Raw genomic sequence first — 22,478 nt, 5'->3', positions numbered from 1 at the left:
TTGTAGTGCTTGGCCAAAATATCAGATACAGCCTTCTATCTTTCCACTCATCCTGTTTAGAATGCAATTTATTTCCTATTGCTGATCTTCTCATGGCCATCAGATGGCTGCTTTACCTTTAGCATATCAAGTGCATTCCAGGCAAGAAAGAAGACAAGTTAAGGTCAAAAGGCTTGTGCAAACTTAACCTACTCTTTTAAATAGTTCCCATGGAAAGCCCATTCAGTGATTTCTTCTTGCATCTTGTTCAAAACTGTATCTTCACATGTTCCCATTTAGCTTCAAGGAAGACCAGTATATGTAATTTTTGATCAAGAGATTTCCCTGCTGCAAACAAAATAATATCAGATAGAGAAAAGGGCTGATAAATTATCAGAGTTAAAGGATAGAGTGGATTAAGGGTGAGGTGGGAGTGAAGATGTTCCTAAGAGCATGCAGGGCTTTGTAGTCTACTCTAAGGAGTTTAGATTTTATTATCTGATGCACAGTCAGAAGCCATTGAAGGATTTTAATCAGATGAGTCTCCCTGCTTGGTGGAGAGCAGGTTAGGAGAAGAAGAAAGAAAATGAGAGTGCTATTAAGAAGTTCAGGCTGTTCTTGACCCAGTGAATCATGAGTACTTGTGCTAGATTGGTTGAGTGGAGACAGGTGGAAGAAAACAAATAATTTTTAATCATAGAATTGAAAAGACTTGCAGATGGATTGAATGTAGGTAGAGAAGAAGTAGGAAGGCTTCCAGGTGTTTAGATAGAGAAACCAGACTGATGATAATGGCAATCACTGAGATGGGAAAGAACAAAGAATGATACAGATTCGGGAAGATTTGGGAAGTTAGAGATGTCAGTGACACATCAAAGTGTCGAGAGGACAATGAATTGTGTGGGCTTGAGCTCAGGCATGCCCTGTAGCTATAACTTTGATGTCAACAGCTAACAGATGATATTTAATGGCATAGAAATATCGAAGATCCCATTGAGACAAAGTGTAGACATAAAAAAGGGTTTAAGTCTGCAGGGTAAGACTGCAGAGAGGTTGAAAGAATGACCAGAAAGGTAGCCATGAATCAAGATATTTCTATTAATTTCAATTATAAGTACCTGTATATATGTTTCACCTGAGACTATAGATTCAGTGTCTTAGTTGGCAAAAATACTTCATAGGAAATGGAAATGAGGCAAAAGTAGTGAATCTGAATATTGATGTTATAACCTAAAGATACAATTAAAACAGAGATGTTATTTCATGTATTAGTATTTTAGATGTAATTTATAGTCATATATGTATATATTTACATATATAAGTACTATTTTCTATGCACATTTGAATGTATGCTCTAATAAAATCTAAGCAATATTAGATATCATTATATGTTTTGAATGTTATTTTTCTTGAATTGGTAGAGGAAAACTTAAAATACATTTTGTACTTTTAACTTTCCCAGAAAAGGTGTAGATTCTGTTTCAAGAGAAGCAGTCTCTCATTGCAACATCACAAGGACTAGGAAAAAGTCAGAATGTCTGGAAAATGATAACTGGTTTCAACATGTAAAGTAAATGTTCAAAGATAAAATCAAAGAGCAAATGTCAAGGTAAAGATATAGAAATAAACTACAGACAGATAATAAAGATAATTCACAAAACTAAAAAAATTAAAAAAACTCTATTTTTATCTTGAGTAAATTGAGTGGATATTTTTAAACTTTGTTTTTCATTTACAGTTTGCCCCAGGATAAAAAGATAAGCTCTATTAATCAGAAAAGGTTAATGGCATATTATTTCTTTGTTCATTTGATAACAGTTTCTAGACCAAGTTGTTTGTAAGTTCTGCCCAAGTGGACTCTTGTAGCTTAGCAGAAAGGCACATGAAAATATCAACTGTGTGTTTGATTTTAACCACTTAAAGAAAAAAAAATCCCACAAGGAACATTATAGAACGTATAAAATTAATCGTTTTTCAAGAGGTCTTTTCCATTTTTATTATTCTTGGTTTAATTTCCTTCCCAATTGGCCCTCAGATATACATTTTCGTACTGGAAGATGTGTTTGTGGCGACAGTCCTTTGAGTTAACTCGCATTTATCAAACAATTCCCTCTCACCCAAAAATTCCCAGAGTAGTCACTACTAGCAATTCTCCTTTATTTGTACTCTCCATTTGTACCTGGTGGATTCTTTATTACATTAATACATAAAACCAACTCTGCCAGACTCCCTATGGTTACAATTATTAAGGTTGTAGCTGAAATGATATCTCTCATATTGATCTTCAACCAGAAGTTCTTGTCCTGAAGCTTTTGTTTCACATTAAGGCACTAATGATTGCCTCCACCAAATGAGCGGCTTAATAGTCACAAAAAGCTGAATGAAAAGACTTTGATCATCGTCTTCGAGAGCACTGTAATCCAGCGTCTTTCCCATCTATAATTGGCAAACACTAACAGAGCTTTCAATTAAAAAAAACAAACAGAGTGCTTTCAAGAAACTTTTTTTTTTTTTTAATGAAAATCCTCTCCTTTTGTATTTGTTTGTGTGGAGTATTTTTAGCCCTGCACACTTTATTTGCTTTCCAGTTCCCACAAAGATTGTTTTCCTATGAATATTTTTAATATTCTAAAATTTTCGCAATGTTTTAATTTTATTTCTGTAAGAACTGAGATGTTATAAATCCAGTTAAAATGATAGAAATTAGGAAACACTTTGGAGTGCCTATTTGATTTATTTGTTGAGAGAATTGGTACAGATTAATCAGGGGGGGTCTCTCCCATGTCTGGAGGGACAGAGGAACTACTTGATAGTTCTTTCATATTCACATCTCCTCCTGGAAAACATAGAATAATGACTCTATAATGAAGCTCTTATACAAACAATGTATCCTGAAAAAATATTAAAAATTTTTTGTAATTGATCAAATGGGGAAAAAAACCTCTTTAGGTATTAATTAGACATATTAACGTTATTCACTTCACTGCTAAAAAAGTAACAACACTATGGAGACTTTTCATATCCAAATTTTAAATCAACTTCATATTGTAGACTATTAATTTTCCCTAGGAGCCCACAGATGCATAATTTAAAAATGGACACTCTGTAGTGGTGAACTTATACATATATAGAAAGAAAACAAGAGGGGGTTAAAAGACATCAAGCCTGAATTTTTATGCATCATTATTTCTTTAATGCATCTCATGGGCCCCTAAACCAATGAACTGAGAGCCTTGGGAAGCCTCTAGTCTGACCCGAGTGGAAGAAATGAGGAAGGGCACAAGTATTATCAGTGCTCAATGCTGTTAAAATACTCACAGAAGACTAATTTGAAAATGTATTAACCACATAGTAAGTTAAAGCCTTTCATAGATCAAAAGCTAAGTTTTGGGACAGGAAATGACTGTTGGAAGTAATTGGCTGGTATTCAGGTAGGAAAGACTGGAGGAGAGAATGCTGGGATAGAAAATTACCTGATATATTTTAAGGCCTGTGGTTGGCAGAGGTCCCCATGGTAATGACCTGCTTCCACTGATGTTTCTCCCCTTAGAAGACACACGCCTAAAAAATGGAAGCTCTGATATCTCCATGGATATGGGGCAGGCTTTTGCATAGATGGAGGGAAAATCGCTTTTATTTTCAACCACAGATCTTGGGGTGACTAATACTTTTTACAGTCACCTTCAGAAGTCACTATGATTCTTTTAGTCTTAAGACTTCTTCCTTGAACTTAGAAATCAATATAATATTTTTGGGGAGGCCTTTTTAACTACTGCAAACCTCTAATAACTCTAGGGCTATGAAAGATGGTCATCTTGAAAATTCAACCTAACAGCAGATGTACTTAAAATAAGAAAAAGGAAAAGTTGAATTCAAGTCATAGAATCAGGTATCTACTTGAATAATAATAAAATAATGTATTGAACAATTATTCAAGCTATATTTAAGTAATTATATCTAGATGATTGGATAGTCATATATATCCAAAAATGACTCTGGGCTTTGGGAAGGTACTTACTTAATATTACTGAAAAACGACTAACAACTAGGAAAATCTGTATAAAAATTATCTTTTACTGGTCAGTTCTTTTGGTTGCAAATGTAGAAACCCAATTTAAACCAGTTTAACTAGAAAAAAATGTGTCCTCATAGCCTGTATCAGTTATCTATTGTTGCATAGTTAATAATCACCAAATATTTATTTAACTTATAAATCTTCATTTTGGGTGGGACTCAGTAGGGAAGAATCATTTCATTGCCTGGGGCAGCTCAACTCAGATTTACTTCCAAGACGGTTATTCACATGGCTGGAAAATCAATGCTGCTATCTCCTGGGAGCCCAACTGGAGCTGAGGGTTGGGTGTGGTAGGGAGGGCTCTAAATCCTTCCACATGAGCTTTCCATGGCCTGTTTCAGCTTCTTCATGGCACAGTGACAAGGTTCTAAGAGTTAGTGTCTCAAGAGGACAGGAAGTTGTAAAACCTTTTATGTACTGGTTTTGGAAGTCATATAGTGTCACCTTTTTTGTGTGTGTGCCAGTTACAGACCCCGTGATTTAAGAGAAAGGAATATAGATGAGAAAAGCATAAACATCATGTTGTGATGGAATGGCAGATCTTGTGAACACCTTGGAAAACAAAATCTGCCACATAATCAAAATTTAGAAATACTCTATCCTCTACCTCAGCCCCCTTCTCCTTTGAATACTAGCTTCTTTTTCTCCTGCTATAGATAATCATCCTCAATAAAGTGAATAAGATGAGAACTGGCAGTCCACATGCATAAGGAGGTCTATTGTCAAAGAAAAAGTCCTTCCCTGTCAGTTCGATCCAGAAAAATCTTGGGCAAAGACTCTAATTGGCTTTGTTTTGATCATGAAGCCATTCTTAGACCAATGGTTAGTTAAGTTGGTTGGGGCCCTAAAATACAAGGACTTAAGAGCAAGGCTATAATTTGGGTACCACCAAGATCATTTCATTGGATTAGGAAAGGCTTTCTTCACGCCCACCAAAAGGGGATAATATTCAGAATAGATAACATAAAGAATATCCACTGTAAGATCTGAGAACAGGAAAAGGCTTTTGCACTTTTCTACATTTTACTTTCTATTGCATATTCATTTACTCATTCATTCCATATCTGTGCACGTAGATCTGACAGGCAATATTATATATTAGTGATGGTCAAAGGGTGATCTAGAGATTCCTGGGGGTTCCTTGTCTTTCAAGGGATCCCAGAGGTCAAATCCATTTTCATAATAATTCTAAAATACTCTTTATATTTACAAAAATATAAACCAATCCTCTCTTCTCACTGAATTTGTCTTTGTTTTGGAAAATGCTTTTCTCACTACATTTTTCTTTGTTTTGGAAAATGCTTATTTTCATAAGTATATGTTATTTATGTTAATAGAAAATGATTTATTAATGCTGTGTATAAATTGATTAATACATAGGTATTTTTTTTTAAATTTCTGTTTTAGTTCCTAATGCGATAAATATTACTGTATACATTTCACATTGACAAAGCTTTAAGGTCTTTAAAGGACCTAAAATTTTTTTTGAGAGTGTAAAAGTCCTCTGAAAATTTTTGAGACCCTTTATCAAAGTCGAGAATCTGGCATCCAAGAAAGCAGACTAAATCTCTGCTCCAGAGCATAGCAGAATGGCTAACCTACTTCAAGTAGGATTCCAAGATTTATCATACTGCAATGTACTTGTCTATCTAATTGTCATTCTCTTCCCTAAGACTCTAAGTTCTTAAAGAATAAGGGTTTTTGTATTACTTTCAGGAAAAAACATGTTAAAAATGATAGCTGTTGTTTTTACAAAGAGAACTACCAAAAAGTACTCAGTTTTATGCATTTATGAACCCCAACTGAGGGATAAAATTTCTATTTAGTACTAATTTACTCTTAGAGTGGCAAAAAAATGAGGTTGAGAAATTATCAATTAGTTTGAAAGTTCCCATTAAAATTTTAAAGTTATCACAAGCTGATATTGCCTAAATGTTGTCTAAAGGGACTGATAAGTGTTTATGATGACCAGATTGTGGAATTCATTACATTATGTCAAGCACATTTTAGTAATTTGGAGTTATATACCTGCAAACAAAATTTTTTGGCTGATATTTTTCTCTGATATTTTGTTGAGTTTTTCTATTATTGTGGATATACTGTATATTCTTCATAAATTTTGAGCTTCATTTTCTGAGATGAGATGCAGAATGTAACATAGAAACACAATTTAGAACTACTTGAACTCTTGGAGATCAAAGCACAAGGCAACTGTCACATGTGAAACTCCAGTAACTGTTACCTTCTCTTATTTGCAAGCCAGTGCTCTGTTCTTGCCATAGTTTATGATTACAAAAAAAAAAAAAAAAAAAAAAAAACTACTTTAGAGTTCTTTGGATTGCTGGAGGATTTAACAGTAGTAATAATATCATGATTTATATTTTGGAAAAACTCTTAGGCTGGTGACCAGAACTTCTAACTTTTAGTATCAATCCTATACAAACTTTGTGTATCATCATTCACAAGTTTAAAACCAGATATTTGGAGCAAGTGATATATTATATTGGGCTCCAAATTTCATGTGGCTATATTTAAATGGGCTTGGACATGGGGCAAAGTAGATCTGATAACCTTAAATTAGCTGTAAATGCACTGAGTCTGAGCAGGCCAAGTTAAGCAGAGGCATGCCTCAAAAGAGCATCAGTGCTTTAAACTATAGCCTCATTTACTCTCTGTACCTGCGAGTAAGAATTTGTAACATAGCTACTAAGAAGGTTATGGAGAAAAGATGTAGCCCTAAATAAGGATGCAAATCCCAGGGTGGAAATGGTACTGTCATTCAGGAGTTTTTCCTGCCATTTAGCTATTAGCAATTTATCATAGCTTATAGTCAACTAGGTAGGTACAATGGATTCATCAGCTTTAGCTTAATCTCACTGGAATAAGGAGTAGTCCCTTCATTTGGTTGGCATTACCAGTTGCCGCTCCTCATATTTCCAGGATTATCTTCATACACTTTCATCTTTACCATTCTCATGAGCAAGCCAAGTCTAGACATCCATTCAGGACCTTGAACAAGGATAGCTCCCCTTTCCTGGCTTTTGCTCTTTCATTTTGGAAAATGCTTTCTACTTGCAGTGTTACTCAGCACTGCTTTCATTCACAACCTGAGATTACCAGTTTATTTTCTTTTCAATGATTTTGAAGTCTCCAGAAAAGGAAACAAAAATCCTGGAAGTAGGGTCTTAGGCTCACTTGAAATAAGAAATGCTCTTCTCCTACCAGGCTAAGATGCATGCAATTAAGCAGGATACTCAGGGGAATTATCACCATACTCTAGTGCAGTGATTACAAAGTGTGGCTGATCACAAGAATCACTGGCAGAGATTTTTAAAATATAGGTTCCTGAACTCAACATAGATCTTAGGAAATAGAATCTAGCTTGTATTATTCACAAGGTGCCAAAACCTTCAGGCTCCAAAATTGAACAAGCAAATAACTAAGAGTACTCTATTAATTGCTTTTAAATGGAGCCTGTGAAACCAGTGTGATATATATACAAAGTCAGATTGTATTAAGAAATTAGAGATGGTCACCTTCTATTGTGTATATAAGCTTCCAGCTCCCTGTGTGTTTTAGAAAATCCAGGCAGATTTCATCTATGTATTAGATAATCTATGCTTTTCTACACTTTCTCTACCAAACATTTTCTAAGGAGTATTGTGAGTGTGTGTGTTTGAGATAGGTGAGGGGTTGGAGGGAGGACTTAGAGACAAGAGAATGTTGAATTATTGCAGTATCATCTACAGCTTCATAAACATTTAGGGCCTTCTCTCCTCTCTGTTTGCCATTCACCAGAGCAACTTTTCTCCTAGGGTAAGAATTAATATATTCTTAGAGACTATTTCTGGTAAGACAAATGTTTGAGGATGAAAGAAACTCAGAGATATTTTAGGCAATCATATTTACCAGGCGGTTCAAGCACTTGTCAGAAACAAGGTCACAAAGAATTTAAATGAGATATGTTCTGGAATAAGAGATTTGTCTATATGCAGCAAGGCCCCCACTAGGCAGCAGGGATACTAAGCATGTAATCTAGTCCCAGGAAATGAATGAGCAGGATCTCAGAGGAGGCAGCCCTTCAACATCCAAGCATGGTTCAGCACAGGCCTTCTCTATCATTGGGGAAGATCAGGTACAAAGGCTGGGATATCAATATTATAGATTAAGTCAATACTAGAGACAGGGAAAGAAGATTGGCTAGGGCCATAGTAATTCTCAAATTTGGACCCAACATTTAGGCCTGACTGGCATCAGAAATTCAGGGTGGTTATTCACCAACTTGAAGTCTTCAGAGGCTCACTGACTATTCATCTTCTCAAGGTAGCAGGACAGAGAAGACAGACATATTCTTGCCCCTGTAGGACTGGTCTGGAGCTATCCTGAGCCCATTACCAGAGCTCGTCTTCTAGAATCTAGGATAAGCAAAGAAAGGATAAAGTCAGCAGAATGTTTTCAGGTATTATAATTAATTCATAACCAAAAGAATGATTTATTATCATCTTAAATGGGTCCATGTTAGTGGAATTATGGAGATTTAGGCTTTCTTTCAGATTTAAGCCATTTCTTCTCTCTAAAGGGAACAAATGATCAAAGTAGGATCAAAGCGAGGGAAGTGGAAACAATTTCAGTGGACACTAAAAAGACTAATTTTTTGTACTAATATAAAAATATCTTTGAAAAAAATAATCAAGTACATTGAAGTATCCCAAAAAAAAGGATCAGATAAGACATAGGAGCACATGAACTCAAAGTCTATAGCACTGAAAGATTCACACAGTTCCAATGTGAATATGAGAACAGGACATTGTGTAAAACACTCCATATATTTCTGTCAGGATTGTCTTTTTTTTTTTTTTTTAAAAGCTAAAATGCTGTCATAAGTTTGTTTACTGCAGGCAAAAGAAATAGACATTGTTCTTAAATTGAAGTTTAAAGTTGGATCCACATGAAAAGGTAGTCTGTATAAATCATCAAGTTGGCACAGCAAGATAAAAGACAGGAATGTAATATTAGACAAGCCAGAAGTTTCTCCCATGTGATTGCCCTTGCTCTTCAGAGCTTTCTCCTTCTCTTTGATGAGTAGCCCATGGCAGTCCACTGCAACTAAGGAGGTCAGCATTCCAGCAGCCCAAGTCTCATGAAGAAAGGACAGAAACATGTAACCTGAAATGACACAGCCGCTGATGCAGCTTGTTGCTCTGTTGGCTTATATTTTGAAGTACATCATGTGAGCTGAATTGCAAAGAATAGAATTCGACAGGGTGAAGGGTTGTGTACACTGAAGAGAAGGCAAGATACTTGGGGAGGCAAAAGTCTGAAGGACAAGTGCCTTTAGCACCAAATGAAGGTCTATCTGTATAAATATGACCTCAAAAAATTGGACAGCACTGCGTAGCCAATCGAGGGATGGCAAACTGGACAAACATACTTAGTTGTATTGCTTACTTAGGAAATACTCTCTGGTGACTTTGATTGGAATAAAGCAGGACAATTTTATTTATCCATATTTTCATCTATATTTGGGATGGCATGCTCCAGTGGAAAGAGAGTGGCAGGTTCTATTCTATATGGCCTCAAGGAAACATTGTGGATTAGTATAGGATCCTATCTGATATCTAGTTACTTAATATCTCTGAGCCTCAGTTTAGAAATCAATGATACGAATTTAAGAGGCTGATTTTTTGTAGATCACATGATGTTGGAATGCAAGTAAAACATAAATATTATTTATTATAATAGAAATCCTACATGGTCTGTGCTGGACTCTGTAATATTTTGCTCACAGAAATAATCCAAGAAATACCCTTTTAAGTTATAGCTCAATTTCCTTATCTTCCAAAGGGATATAATAATTTCTTGTGTATTGTATAATACTGCTGGTTTTATAAAATCACTAATTATATTAAATCATTTTGAGAAATAAAATATTTTTATTGATACTTTAATATTCCACTTAACAACATTTATTCCATGCCTGCCATTTACCAAGTACTATACTGACCTTGTGATTGCTAGGACAAACTGAATATAGTCTCTGCCTTAAAATAAAAAAATATATTTCTTTTCTTTTTAATTTACTTTCTCCCTATTCAAACTTTCTTTGCCCCACCACTTTTACATACTGACACAGATAGAAGCTCATATACTTTGAACACTTTCTAAATTTTCCTGGGTTTAAACTTTTGATTCTCTCATTGATTTTTCATTTATGATCAGGGTAGGGACAGGTCATTATCACATGGGAGGTTTTTTCCAAACTGCAGTAACCTTTAAGATTCTGCAATGTCTCCTGAGAGTGCTACTCAATGCTTATAATGCAATAATAAGAGTTGTTACTGATGAATGTATTTCTTTCAGGTGTGTTTGGCGGTCTAATAAGTTTTGAGATCTTTTCTCTAGAAATATTTTTGTTTTATGCATTAGGATGCATTTTGCCTTCTTTGCTATGCACTGTAGACTCCCATTATTAATTGCTATTGTAGGATATCTATTAATCCTTTGTCAGTATCATTGGAAGAGCTTCATAAATCATATGAAAGTGGTCTCTCCTAAACAGAAATTTTAAATTATGTTTGATAAAATGAAAAGAAAGAGTATTCTGTCCTAAAGTTACAAGAAAGCTATAAGATATATATTAAAAAATTCCAACCCCAAATTCATTTGCTTCACCAAACCTTTCAACCACCATCTTATTCCTTTCCTTATTTATTTATTTATTTATTTATTTATTTATTTATTTCCTTTTTCCTTTTTAGGGCCTCACCTGAGGCAAATGGACATTCCCAGGCTAGGGATGGAATCAGAGCTGCAGCTCCTGGCCTACGCCACAGCCATAGCAATGCCATATCTGAGCTGCGTCTGCAACCTACACCACAGCTCATGGCAACACCGGATCCTTAACCCACAGAGTGAGGCCAAGGACTGAACTCAAATGGATACCAGTGGGTTCTTCCAATGAGCCACAAGGGCTCTTTCTTATTTAAACTGTGACCCCAAATTAATTTCCCATAGCTGTGTGCAATATGTCCTGTTCCCTGAGAAAAAAAAATCTCACCAAACTTCTGTAAAATAAATTTAATTAAACCCATTACATTCCTTTAGGAACTTTTCCATTAAGCTTCTGTTGAGCTTGTGGCCAGAATTTCAAGAATAACTCTCAATGTTTTATATTTTATTGATGCTGATTTGGGTGTGTCTTTCACTGTGGCTGGATTAGGAAAATCAAATCAGTGGTAAAGCAACAAATTACCAGGGAAATTTGAGCATGTGAAATAGGAACAAAAACATGTTTTCTTTGTTTATGATTAAAATTTAGCAATCTTTATTTAAATCATTTGTACTTACAAAAAGTAAAAATTTGATATTTGCACTGTGAAAAAATATTTTGAAAGGTTAATAAAGTTTTCTATTTTAAACTTTAGATGTATATAGTTTTCATTTTAAGAGTTTATTTTACAAAATTCATTTATTATAAAAACTTCCTTTTAGCTTATGACCCAAAACATTGATTGCTAGATTTGTTTGCACCTGTTTTGTATATCCTGATTTAAGGCTCTTATTCTTCATTTTTGAACTGCCACTGATTTCAAATCCCCGTCTCCAATCCAATGTAATGACCATTCTATGTCCCTTTATCTTCAAAACATTCCCTCTTGGTTGTATAGTTTATTAGCCTTCACATTTCCCTTAAAATATCCCCTAAATGAACCACAGAGGATTCTCCCTTAAATGTTCAAGATCACAGTTTGGGAACGATTACTCCATGTGACTGATTTCTCCCCAAACAAACACTTTGATCATTTAAAAATGATGGCCCTTGCCGAGAGCACTAATGAGCTAACTTGTGCATTGTGGTGGGCACACAAAGGAGGATAAAAAATGGGCTCAGAATTAGACTCCCTCTTTATTCATCCAAAGGGAGCATAGTGAGAGAGTTATTTTTAAAAAATTAATATAATTTTGGCAGCTTCCCTTGATTTGAAAATAAAAAGGTTTTAAGTAGGTGACTAGTGAAGAGGTTTTCTTTTTTCTTTGTAGGTTTCTGTAAAAAACAGGAACATGAAAAGCTTTCCATGGACATCCTAGAATCAGGGAACTAATGACACCTTACCCACTAATAACAACCAAGGGGTTATTTCCCAGTCTCTTCCACTTAATGTCCAGAAAGATAAACATCTGTTTAAGTAATAGCATGAATGCTTTTGGGGAGATATGGTACTAACTACAAATATAATCATTTCATTCCTTGGCTATTTGTTTTGGGAAGGCTCATTTGTCTGTGTGAAATGCTTTCACTGGAGAAGAATGAGGCCAGATGGAATAGGAGAGGGGCCAAGGTCTCCACTTCCCCTTGCCTCCTCCTTTGACCCTGACTCTTGCTGCCCTTATAAAGTCCATTAGGGAGTGAGACTTCAATTATAAACCCTAGGAAGATCCAAGGGCTAGGGATGCCACCATTTTAGGAGGGCTCTGTTACGGTTCAGAATTCAAGAGCTCTTTTGATAATAGTAATAGCTAACAGGTATTTAGTACTTATTGCATACCAGGTGCTCTTGCATGCATTTTAGAAGTGTTAGTCCATTTAATCATCCCATAACTATTGGTATCAGCTATAGTATCTATTTTGTAGATGAGGAAACAGATACCGAGAGATTAAATAACTTGCCTTAAATCATATAGATTAATAGTAAATTTGGGGCTTGAATCCACTGACTGCTACCATGGTCGTGCTTTTGTAACAGTTATTCTAGTTGTTTTTTGCTGACCCAGACTTATAATTCTTTTTGTATTCAACTTGTATTCAAGGCAAGTGGAAGTTTTTCATGATGTGTATTGATTGTTAAGACTCCTGGTTGGGCATTTATCCATTTCAGTGTGAGAATCACCTACTCTCTTTATCTCTTTCAAGACTATTTCAGGAAAATTTTAATTTTTTTATGATATGACTTGTAGTAAGTGTTTATTTTTTATTGGAGTTATACATGAAGTTAGGATATTAGTGTAGAAAGTAGTTCCATCCATCCCACTTGCTAGAGGTCGCCACCTTCAACGGCTTTAGATTTTTGGTATATTGTTCTTTTTTTTTTTTTTTTGTCTTTTTAGTGCTACACACGCGGCAAATGGAGGTTCCCAGGCTAGGGGTCTAATTGGAGCTGTAGCCGCCGGCCTACACCACAGCCACAGCAACGAGGGATCTGAGCTGAGTCTGCGACCTACGCCACAGCTCATGGCAATGCTGGATCCTTAACCCACTGAGCAAGGTCAGGGATCGAACCTGCAACCTCATGGTTCCTAGTCAGATTCATTAACCACTGCGCCATGATGGGAACTCCTGTTCTTTTTTATATTAACCTTCATGTTTTCCAGCACTATATGCAATATGGATTTTTCCTGATTTACCTATTTAATGCATTATATATGACTTTCTGTTATGATAGTTTAATATTAGTACTCTTAGATGCTACACCTTCCTTTCGTTCAATCTTTCTATAATCGTTCTGTCGCAATTTTTGTTTCAAACGCTAGTTGGCATTATTGTGATTTTCTAAGTATTTCTAGTTGATCCAATAATTATTTTATAATTATCATTCCTTTTGTAGTCAACTTTCTTTCATGGAGTTAATAATAACTTTAGTTTAATTTACTTATGTTTTGTCATACCCATAGCTAATTTACCCAAAGATGCCAGCAAAGCTGTCAAACTCCTATCAGTCTTTTTCTCAAACACTGAAAGATTAAATAATATATTGTCTTCCCCCATTTAAAAACATTTTTTCTTTCTATTGCTTTCCATCTCCTTACTTCAATTTGGACTGTTGGCCTGACCCATCTGTGAACATGTGACTCCCCCCTTTGCCAAATTCCTGTCTTTAGGCCTTATTTAACATCCTCTTATTCCTGACCAAATCCTTCATTTTCCTGGTGTATTTTCCTCAGGAGTTTCCCAACAAGAATGTAGTAGAAGCAAATGCTTTGAGTGCTTTTTTATTTTGGGATGTCTTTATTAAATTCTGTCTTTTGATTGATAGTTTAACAAGTTACATAATTCTAGGTTGACCGTATTTTCTTCTTGAATTGTGAAAGCTTTCTTCCATCCTCCAGTCAGTTTTAGAAGAGTCCAACCATTCTGATTCCCAACCTTTAGTATGTGACCTTTCACTCTTTCTATTTCTAGTGTTCTATAATTGCATGCCTTACCTATTAATTTATTACATTGGACATTTAGTATGCTCTTTCAGCCATAAGGCTCATGTCATAAACTTCTGGGATATTTTCTTGTACTTTATTTTAAAATTTCTTCCTGTGCATTTAAAAATTTATTTTTCTCCTTTTGAGATTTTCTGTAACGCAGATGTTAAACTTCTAGATTATTTTCTTATTTCTTCTTTTTTATGATTCAGTTTGTTGTTTTTCTACTCCTGACATATTTATTATTCTTATGCTACAAAACTTATATTGATATATTTATTTACATTTTAATTTACAGATGCCATTCTTTATTAATATTGTTCCTGTTTTTATGAATCCTATATATTTTCTTATGTTTTGATAATATTACTAATAGTATTTTAAAATTTTTTCTTCTGTTGGTATTATTTCTCCTTATTTTGGGTTCCTTTTTGTGTTTGCTTATTTTAATATTCCTATGTCATTTTGGGACTTTCCCCAAAGAATTTAACTTCATTCGAGAAGAGATTATTTTATTCAGCACCTAGAACATAGTATAAATATTTGGTCCCCATAAATAAAAAATATAATGAGTATAATTTATTATATAGAATGTAATGATTGTACTTATATAAAATGTTAGTTTATATAATGTGTTATCTATGTGTGTTATATATAACACAGTGTTATATATCATATAGTAAGTAATTTCTTTTAACTTATTACTTATTTGGTTTTAAAAAGAGGCACTAATATGTGTCTTTTGTGGTTGGCATGCTGGGCTTATTGACTGCCAAGCTTCTCTATAGAACATGCTGATGCAGGCTTTTCATTGAGGATATCCAAGTTCTAGTATCTGAAGGACATTAGAATAAGTCAGTCTTCTAGAGTAGACTGCTTAGGTCTGGATGATGGGATACATTTTTGCCACTGGCGTTTCTGGGGGAAAGGTTGAAAATGGAAGATGAGGGTCCATTTGCTTAGTAGGTAGGCTTTAATTCACTGGTTTATAGTCCTGCTCTCCTCTCTTCCTTCTGCAATGTCGGGTAATCCTGAGACAAGGCTCCAGAAGCTACCAGGTTTAATGTCTGTGTCATGAAGTTCTGGGAGTGGTCTCCTGGCTGTGAATAAATGAGTGCAGTGAATGAGTGGGCCTTGGAGTCCAGCTTTTCTTAACGATGGCTATTGTATGCTGTCTCAACCTTGTCTTGTATGGTACTTGGTGCTTCCAAGTGATGAGCCTCTTGGAGGTTCTGTGAGGAGGGTGTGACTTATTAACTTTTTTGTCATCTTCCACTGATGCAAACACTGAGGTTGTAGCTTCTTCATTTTATAAAGTGATTACAATGATTTCATACACTGTTTATATTCCAAAATTTTTTGAGCTGTATTATTGATTTTTGCTCACATTTTAATTCTCTATGAATATCTTTTTGTTCTTTTTTACTCTGATTTTAGTACACAGGGGAGATTAAGAAGCATGGTAAAATCCACACTTTCAATTAAAAATCCACTCTGGAAACTTTACTTCAAGTATAATGTCTAGGACAGAAAGATAGTCATTTTCCAGTTCCAGGATACATCAAATACAAATAAACAGCACTAATTTTCAGTGGATACTCTAATAAAGTATATATACCTTTAGTCTATTCAGGTTCCTGATTTCTAAAAAATTGTTATCATTATTTCCTCTTAGATTCTGTTCAAGATAGCTATAAAAAATCCTTGTTTGAAATATAATAAAATAGAATAGTCATTTAGGTATAAAATAATTGAGTAGAAGTGTGACAAACATTAGTCTATATCTTGATCTACAAACAGTACAATATGATGGACAAGCAACAAACATTTGTTGTATATCACTTTGAGAGACAGTGGGATCAGCATTTAAAAGCTTTGGAATTGAAATCCATGGGGTTTTAAAATGAAATGAACTGGAGTTAACCAACAACCTCTGGCCCTCACTAACTTTCAGTCTTTCCCCACTTGCCTTAAATTTATCATCTATGCAATGAGGGCAAAAACCACAACTACTTCAGACTGTGGATAGTGCACAGTATTGTTAAACACAACTGGCTATAGAACCAAATTATCTGTATTTGAGTCCTGCCTGTGCCACTTAATAATTTATCTCAGTCAAGATCCACTTATTTCAAAACAGAATGTAATTGACTAGATTTTGGTCTTTGAGTTTGTGAGATAATGAAATTTAGATTTGTATGATGAGATTTTGGACTTTGAGTTGATGCTGTAATGAAATCAGACTCTTTGGAGTCATGGAAGGGGATGACTTATTTTGCTTGTAGGAGGGACATGATGTGTTGAGGGCCAGAGTTGGGATTGTGGTAGGCAGAGTTATAAAACCCCAAGAATCCCACCTCGTGTGCATGTCCAGTATAATTCCATTTCTTGAGTATTTAAATGTTTTTCTAATAAAATGCTTTCAAAGTATTCTAGAATAAATAGTTGGAGTTTCTTAAGATAAATAAATAAATCATTTTAAAACAGTTTTTAGAAGCATTGAAGATTTTAAAAGTATATTGGCTTAATGTTGATTATATATTTAATTAGAATATATTTACCCATTTATTAGAAGGACTGATGGAAGAGGAGTTATATAATTGGTATAGGGAAGATTATACATGTGTATTTTACATTTGAGGAAATAGAGATACCAAGAGGTAAAACAATTTGCCAGAGAGTAGGTGATAATAGACTAAAGAAGTGTCCAAAATAATTATTTACATAATTGTGTAATGCTATTTAAAAATAGAAATATACCTACCTAAATCTATATCTACCTATATCTACTATTTACTTATCTTCACAGATTTTTCACTAACTTGGAAGAGGTTAGTGAAAAATGCCCCAAGCATTATATATACTACATAGATCAGGGAACTATTATCTAACAGTGTCATTTACTTCAATTGTAGACTCATGTGGAGATCATTTTGAAAATTCAGCCCTACTTCAGGGAGGATAGATGTCAAATCTCCCATGAGAAATTATGGAACTTAATCTGGAAATGACTACTGACAGTCCACATTTTGGAAAGAATGATGAATATATTTAAAACAAGGTATCATAGAGTGAGACATTACAGGCTATTGAAGGTCTTGGTGAATTCAATGAAGACTAGGTCACATGTATAAGAAGATGCAATATAAAGTTTGAAGTAACCAATTCCATCATACGTACTTCACACTATACTAAAGTCAAGTGATTTAAAGATGAGTAAAATATGGTTAAGAGTCCCAGGACAGGACCTCTGCTGTTTTTCATTTTCAAAAAGTTAGTAGTGAAGTTCCCATAATGGCACAGTGGGTTAAGGATTCGGGACTTTGTCTCTGCAGTAGCGTGGATTTGATCCCTGGCCTGGCGCAGTGGGTTAAGGATCCAGCATTGCCGCAGCTGTGGCTCGGACTCAATTCCTGGCTTGGGAACTTCCACATGCCACAGGTACGGCCAAAAACAAAACAAAACAAAAACAAAAAGTTAGTAATGCAATTCTTACTGTTATGTACTTATGTGTGATAAGTCACGAGGAAAACGATTTATTCTGGGAGTTCTGACAGACCATAGCAATCAGTTTGAGAACTTTTGGATGATTATACTCATTCTTTGTCTATTTTCACCAGAAACTTCAAAATTCAGTTTCTCAGAAATAGTTTTTCTAAATATACAAACTTACCTCTTCTTTTGACTAGTTCTCTTTTAAGTATATATTGAAGGTCAGTCAGGAAAAGGATGAAGGATTTGTCTTTTATGAAAATGTGCTGCCTTTGAGAATTTTTTTTTTTTTGGTAGGAGAAAATGGCAGATTTTCTCTTATAAACCGTATGTTCTTGCATTTCTGATATCTGAAGTCTGAAGCTTGCCAGAAACATTCCAACCAAAAGCCAGACTAATCCATGAAGGTGTCCAAAGAAGTCTGTTCTGATTACTGAAGATGTTGAACTAGTCCTGACTTCAAACACTAGATATTTCCACACTTTAGTGGTATATGACAGCTCTATTCATTCCACAATGTCAAATTCTTTGGTTTTGGCCATTGGGTATTTATGCATTTCTGGCTAGAGAAGCAGAGAAACCTAATTTGATTCTTGAGCCAAAAGTTTTTAGGCCCTGTTCCTTTGGAACTTGGACTCGAGGATTTTGGCACTGTATAAAGACTAGGACAGAGCAAGTAGTCACACATAACTAACTGACTCAACGGAGCATATTCAGGGAGAAAGATCATGCCTACACATTGAATAGCCATTCTGCAAGGCAGACTGACAACACTCTGAATTCAATCACCATTAAATAAACACACAAGGAAAGCAAGGCTTTAACATACCTTCCGGCACTGCTCTCCAATGCTGCCTGAATGGTTTGAGTGCCATAGGCCAGGCTGCAGATGCAACCATTACTGTTGTTCTTACTTATGTCTGTCTGCTGTCTGCTAACAAGCATTCATATGCTTTGGATCATTAAAGTCACAACCTCCTATGCCAATCTATTCCTCTCCACGGGTTTGCTCTAGATTGGAAGAGATGCTATTTCTGTTTCTTTTTCTCTCTATTAGGACCTCCAGTCAGGGTTATTTCTGAGGTCTGAATATCATAGCCTGCACCCTTGCCCCCATTGAGCATATAAATTGTGTTCCCATTAAGCTTGTTCTTTTTGCCTGATTTATTTCGTTTGCTGTTGTGTGTGCCTTTTCAATGCAAGGCAAGTGATTTGTGCTGGAGCTGCGACAGACAAAAAGTGCTGTAACTTAAGCTTTTCCTGGTGCCATTGCTATCTGTGAGAGATCTGCCGTACTTACACCCTTGCTAAATTTCTTCTGACAGACTCCAGGTGGTCGATATTTTCACAATCCAACCCATTTCAGTGTTAGAACTTGTCATTTGGGGCTCTGTGGATTCTTCCCTTTCATCTTACTGTTGGTAGCAGGTTGAGTGCATTTGTATATCTACCTGTAAAAGACTGGTGTCCACAGGTATAAGCAAAGGTAAAGAAACATGTTTCTTTTTCAAAGAAGGCACAGAAGACAGATATTGGAGAGAGAGAGAATGAAAAAAAAATGTCACTTGTAGTATTATGCAGGCTGCCCATCTAAACCCATCATTGCCTGGCACCTACACACTAAGGGCAAGGATCCAGCCAACTTGTGAGTGGGCACTATGCCATTTGAGCAGATGGGCATAGAAGTCGGCAGCCAGTAGACCATGTATGTGCATCAACGGTGGGTGTTGAGGGCACGATTCCCAGAGGAGAATGTCCTAACAGCTGTCTGGCCTGAGCCAACATACTTACGACCAAGGAAAAGTGCCATCCTTCAATCCTGCTGAGTTGGATTAACCTTCACTACTAAATCTGCTTTTTCGGCAGCAGAAGGTGAGTTTGGGGTCTATGAAAACCTCAAAGAATAACTGAAGAAAGGAAACTGCAAAGATGCAATAATTAGATATTCACTGAAGATGCCAAGGGCATTCATATATGTGTTTTAAATATTTGACCAAAATTCTGTTAATTCTTGAAAGAATGTCATAGTTATTAAAAGCTCTATCTCCCACAATGCTTTTAGAAGCGAAGCAACCTTTCCACATAGGCAGAGCATTTTCAGCAAGATAGTATATTTCTGTCTTTGCAATAAGAAATAATGATATATAGGGAAAAGTATCAAAAGACTATAGAAATCTGTGGGTAAATACCTTTGTCAAACTTTACAAATCATGTATCAAACTTGATATATAATAGATTAGAGCTTTCCAAAGAAGAGAATTTCCTCTTTAGTGATTGAACATCCATCTGAACAAGTAGGAAGTAAACTTGATATTTCAACTTAAACCCTTCTTGGGCAGTGAAAGAGGCTTATATTTGAGACTAAAAATAAAGCCTGATTCTAATTTGTTGAAAATTTCCAGACAGTTAAACATCATGAATTTAGATATAGGTCATTTCTGCCATGTAGCCAAATGGTGATTAGAAATGATTTGTTTCATTTAGCTAAAAATAGGTAGACCATTTTAATAATTTAGACCCTCAGTAACTATTTTTTTTTTTATTTCTCTTTGTTCTAAGGTGTTTGTGAGATGATTTTCTTGGTATTTTTTTCCATTGTCTTGAATCTTTTTATTTAAAAGATAACATATGGCTTGCAGTTGCAGAGAAAAATACCAGTTTGCTCCAGGTGTTTTAGATACCCATCTATAATTCCTTAATCTACTCTCTAAACCCTTTTCCCTTTTGTTTACATCAACAGGGGAAGTATCTCTGTTATGGAGAGTAAAAAGGATGAATAGTTATTTTATCTGCTAATGGTAGTAACTTTAGCTATGGCTCTAATGAATTATCCAATACCTTAGATCTAATGTCATTAGTAGTATTATGAGTGAAATAAAATGTTTCTGGATCTATCTGGCCCTTATTTTCTCACTATATCAATTTGGAAATTCATGGCTAAATACAGATGAACCTATAAAGAAAAAAAGTAAACTAAAAATTAATACATAGGAGTTCCCATCATGGCTCAGTGGTTAACGAATCTTACTAGGAACCATGATGTTGTGGGTTCGATCCCTGGCCTTGCTCACTGGGTTTAGGATCCGGCGTTGCCATGAGCTATGGTGTAGGTTGAAGACGCGGCTCCATTCCCAAGTTGCTGTGGTTCTGGCGTAGGCCGGGGGCTACAGCTCGATTAGACCCCTAGCCTGGGAACCTCCATATGCCGTGGGAGCGGCCCAAGAAACAGCAAAAAGACAAAAAAAAAATTTAAAAAAAAATAAAAATTAATACATAAATATACTTCACATAAGAAAATGTAGAAAATTGTATTATCTAGGTAACTCTGTTTCTTGCTTGTGGTAGTTTTTATCTTAAGAGGATGTTTGAAGTCTAGAATTGTGGTGTGTCCAAGTTTCATATGAATGACTCCTCTCAGTCTGAGAGATTTCTTGGAGAGGAACATTCTACCGAAAGCATGCAAAAAAATAAATGAGAAGGCTAAAGGAAATAGTATTTATCAATAAACAAGGAAGTTTACATTGTACATAATTTATTTTTATTTAAATAGGAAAATATGAGGCAATTTGATTTTCTTCTTGGAGGAACACATGGCTTGGACTAAATAAAACAAGGGAAGATATAAAGAAATTAGAATCATTCCAGCAAGTGCTTCCCTTTAGCTATCTGGGATAAGAAAATGTGGTTGAAGCTGAATTTCACTCAAGTAGACTTATCCCAGGATTGAAAGGCTGGTGAGAGACTCAGATGACCCAGATGGTGACTAAAGAATAGTCAAGAAACTGAAAAATAACAAATGCTGATAAACTTTAATATGTCTTCCAAAAGGTCTTTTAATCTTTCCCTTTCATTTTCTTCAGAGAATGAAAGAAATTAGGGTTTCAGATTTCTGACTGACAATATACAACCAAAAGGACTTGCAGAAAAATTAAAAAAAAAAAGGCATGCGCTGATGGATGCCCACTGTGGTAATTGAATGATATTGTGGGCAGACAGAGGAGGAGAACATAAATATTAAGTGACAAACTGTGGTGCATTATTAAGAAGCAAAACAGAATATTTGGTTTTTCTATGATTTATAGCATTACCTCCCATTAGGACTATGAGAGGTACATTTAGTTCATTGTAGAATAATTATGAGGCATGGATAAATTTTACATATGCCTACAAAGAGGTAAAATTAGAAGATTAAATGCATGATAAGGTAGCGTCCATTTACCTTAACTTCCCTTTTTTTCCCAATGTATATACCACATACACGTAGTTTAAAAAAAAAAAAAGTAGCCATCACTTAGTTTGATGTTTATTATTTCTAAACAATTAAATTGTTAGTACAAGAAATACTGGCCAGCTCTCCATATCACCCTACCCACCCACCCCAAAAAAGCTTCACTAATTTTCCTTAACTTCTGATTGTAGTAGCTTTAAGAAAAGGGATTTGGCAAAACAAATGAAGATTCGAACGTAAGAATTGGGATACATTAAAAAAAAAAAAACTTTTGAGAAACTGTGAAGATAAAAACTAAACTTAACTACAAATTTATTTCTGTTTTTCATCCAAGTATCCAGAGAGGTTGCTAATGGGAGGTATGCCTCAGAAAAAATACATGTCTGTGAAAATGTTGGAACAAACTAATACTTTTATTCAAGTGATTTTATTTCAATTCTAAGCCACAAGATATCAACTTTCATCAAAAATGGTAATCTATTTAAAATCAGAGCTATGTGGAATGTTTCATGT

General features: G+C 35.1%; 1 protein-coding gene across 5 annotated transcripts in view; it reads left to right on the top strand.

The window, feature by feature from the left end:
* Positions 1 to 22,478, top strand: part of ARHGAP15 (Rho GTPase activating protein 15) — a 619,196-nt gene that overhangs the window by 43,925 nt on the left and 552,793 nt on the right. The window contains exon 1 of one of the 5 annotated variants that reach the window (XM_021076336.1): positions 14,530 to 17,686. The exons of the other annotated variants lie outside the window; for them this stretch is intronic. Within the exon in view, the coding sequence (XP_020931995.1) occupies positions 17,540 to 17,686 (147 nt within the window). The 5' untranslated portion in view covers positions 14,530 to 17,539. Of the gene's footprint in view, positions 1 to 14,529; positions 17,687 to 22,478 lie in introns of those variants that run through there. 5 annotated transcript variants of the gene reach the window in all.

This window comes from Sus scrofa, chromosome 15 (genome assembly GCF_000003025.6).
Source record: "Sus scrofa isolate TJ Tabasco breed Duroc chromosome 15, Sscrofa11.1, whole genome shotgun sequence".
NCBI classification, from domain to species: domain Eukaryota; kingdom Metazoa; phylum Chordata; class Mammalia; order Artiodactyla; family Suidae; genus Sus; species Sus scrofa.
Note: the sequence above shows the minus strand (reverse complement) of the source record. Positions and strands in the feature narration are given on the sequence as shown.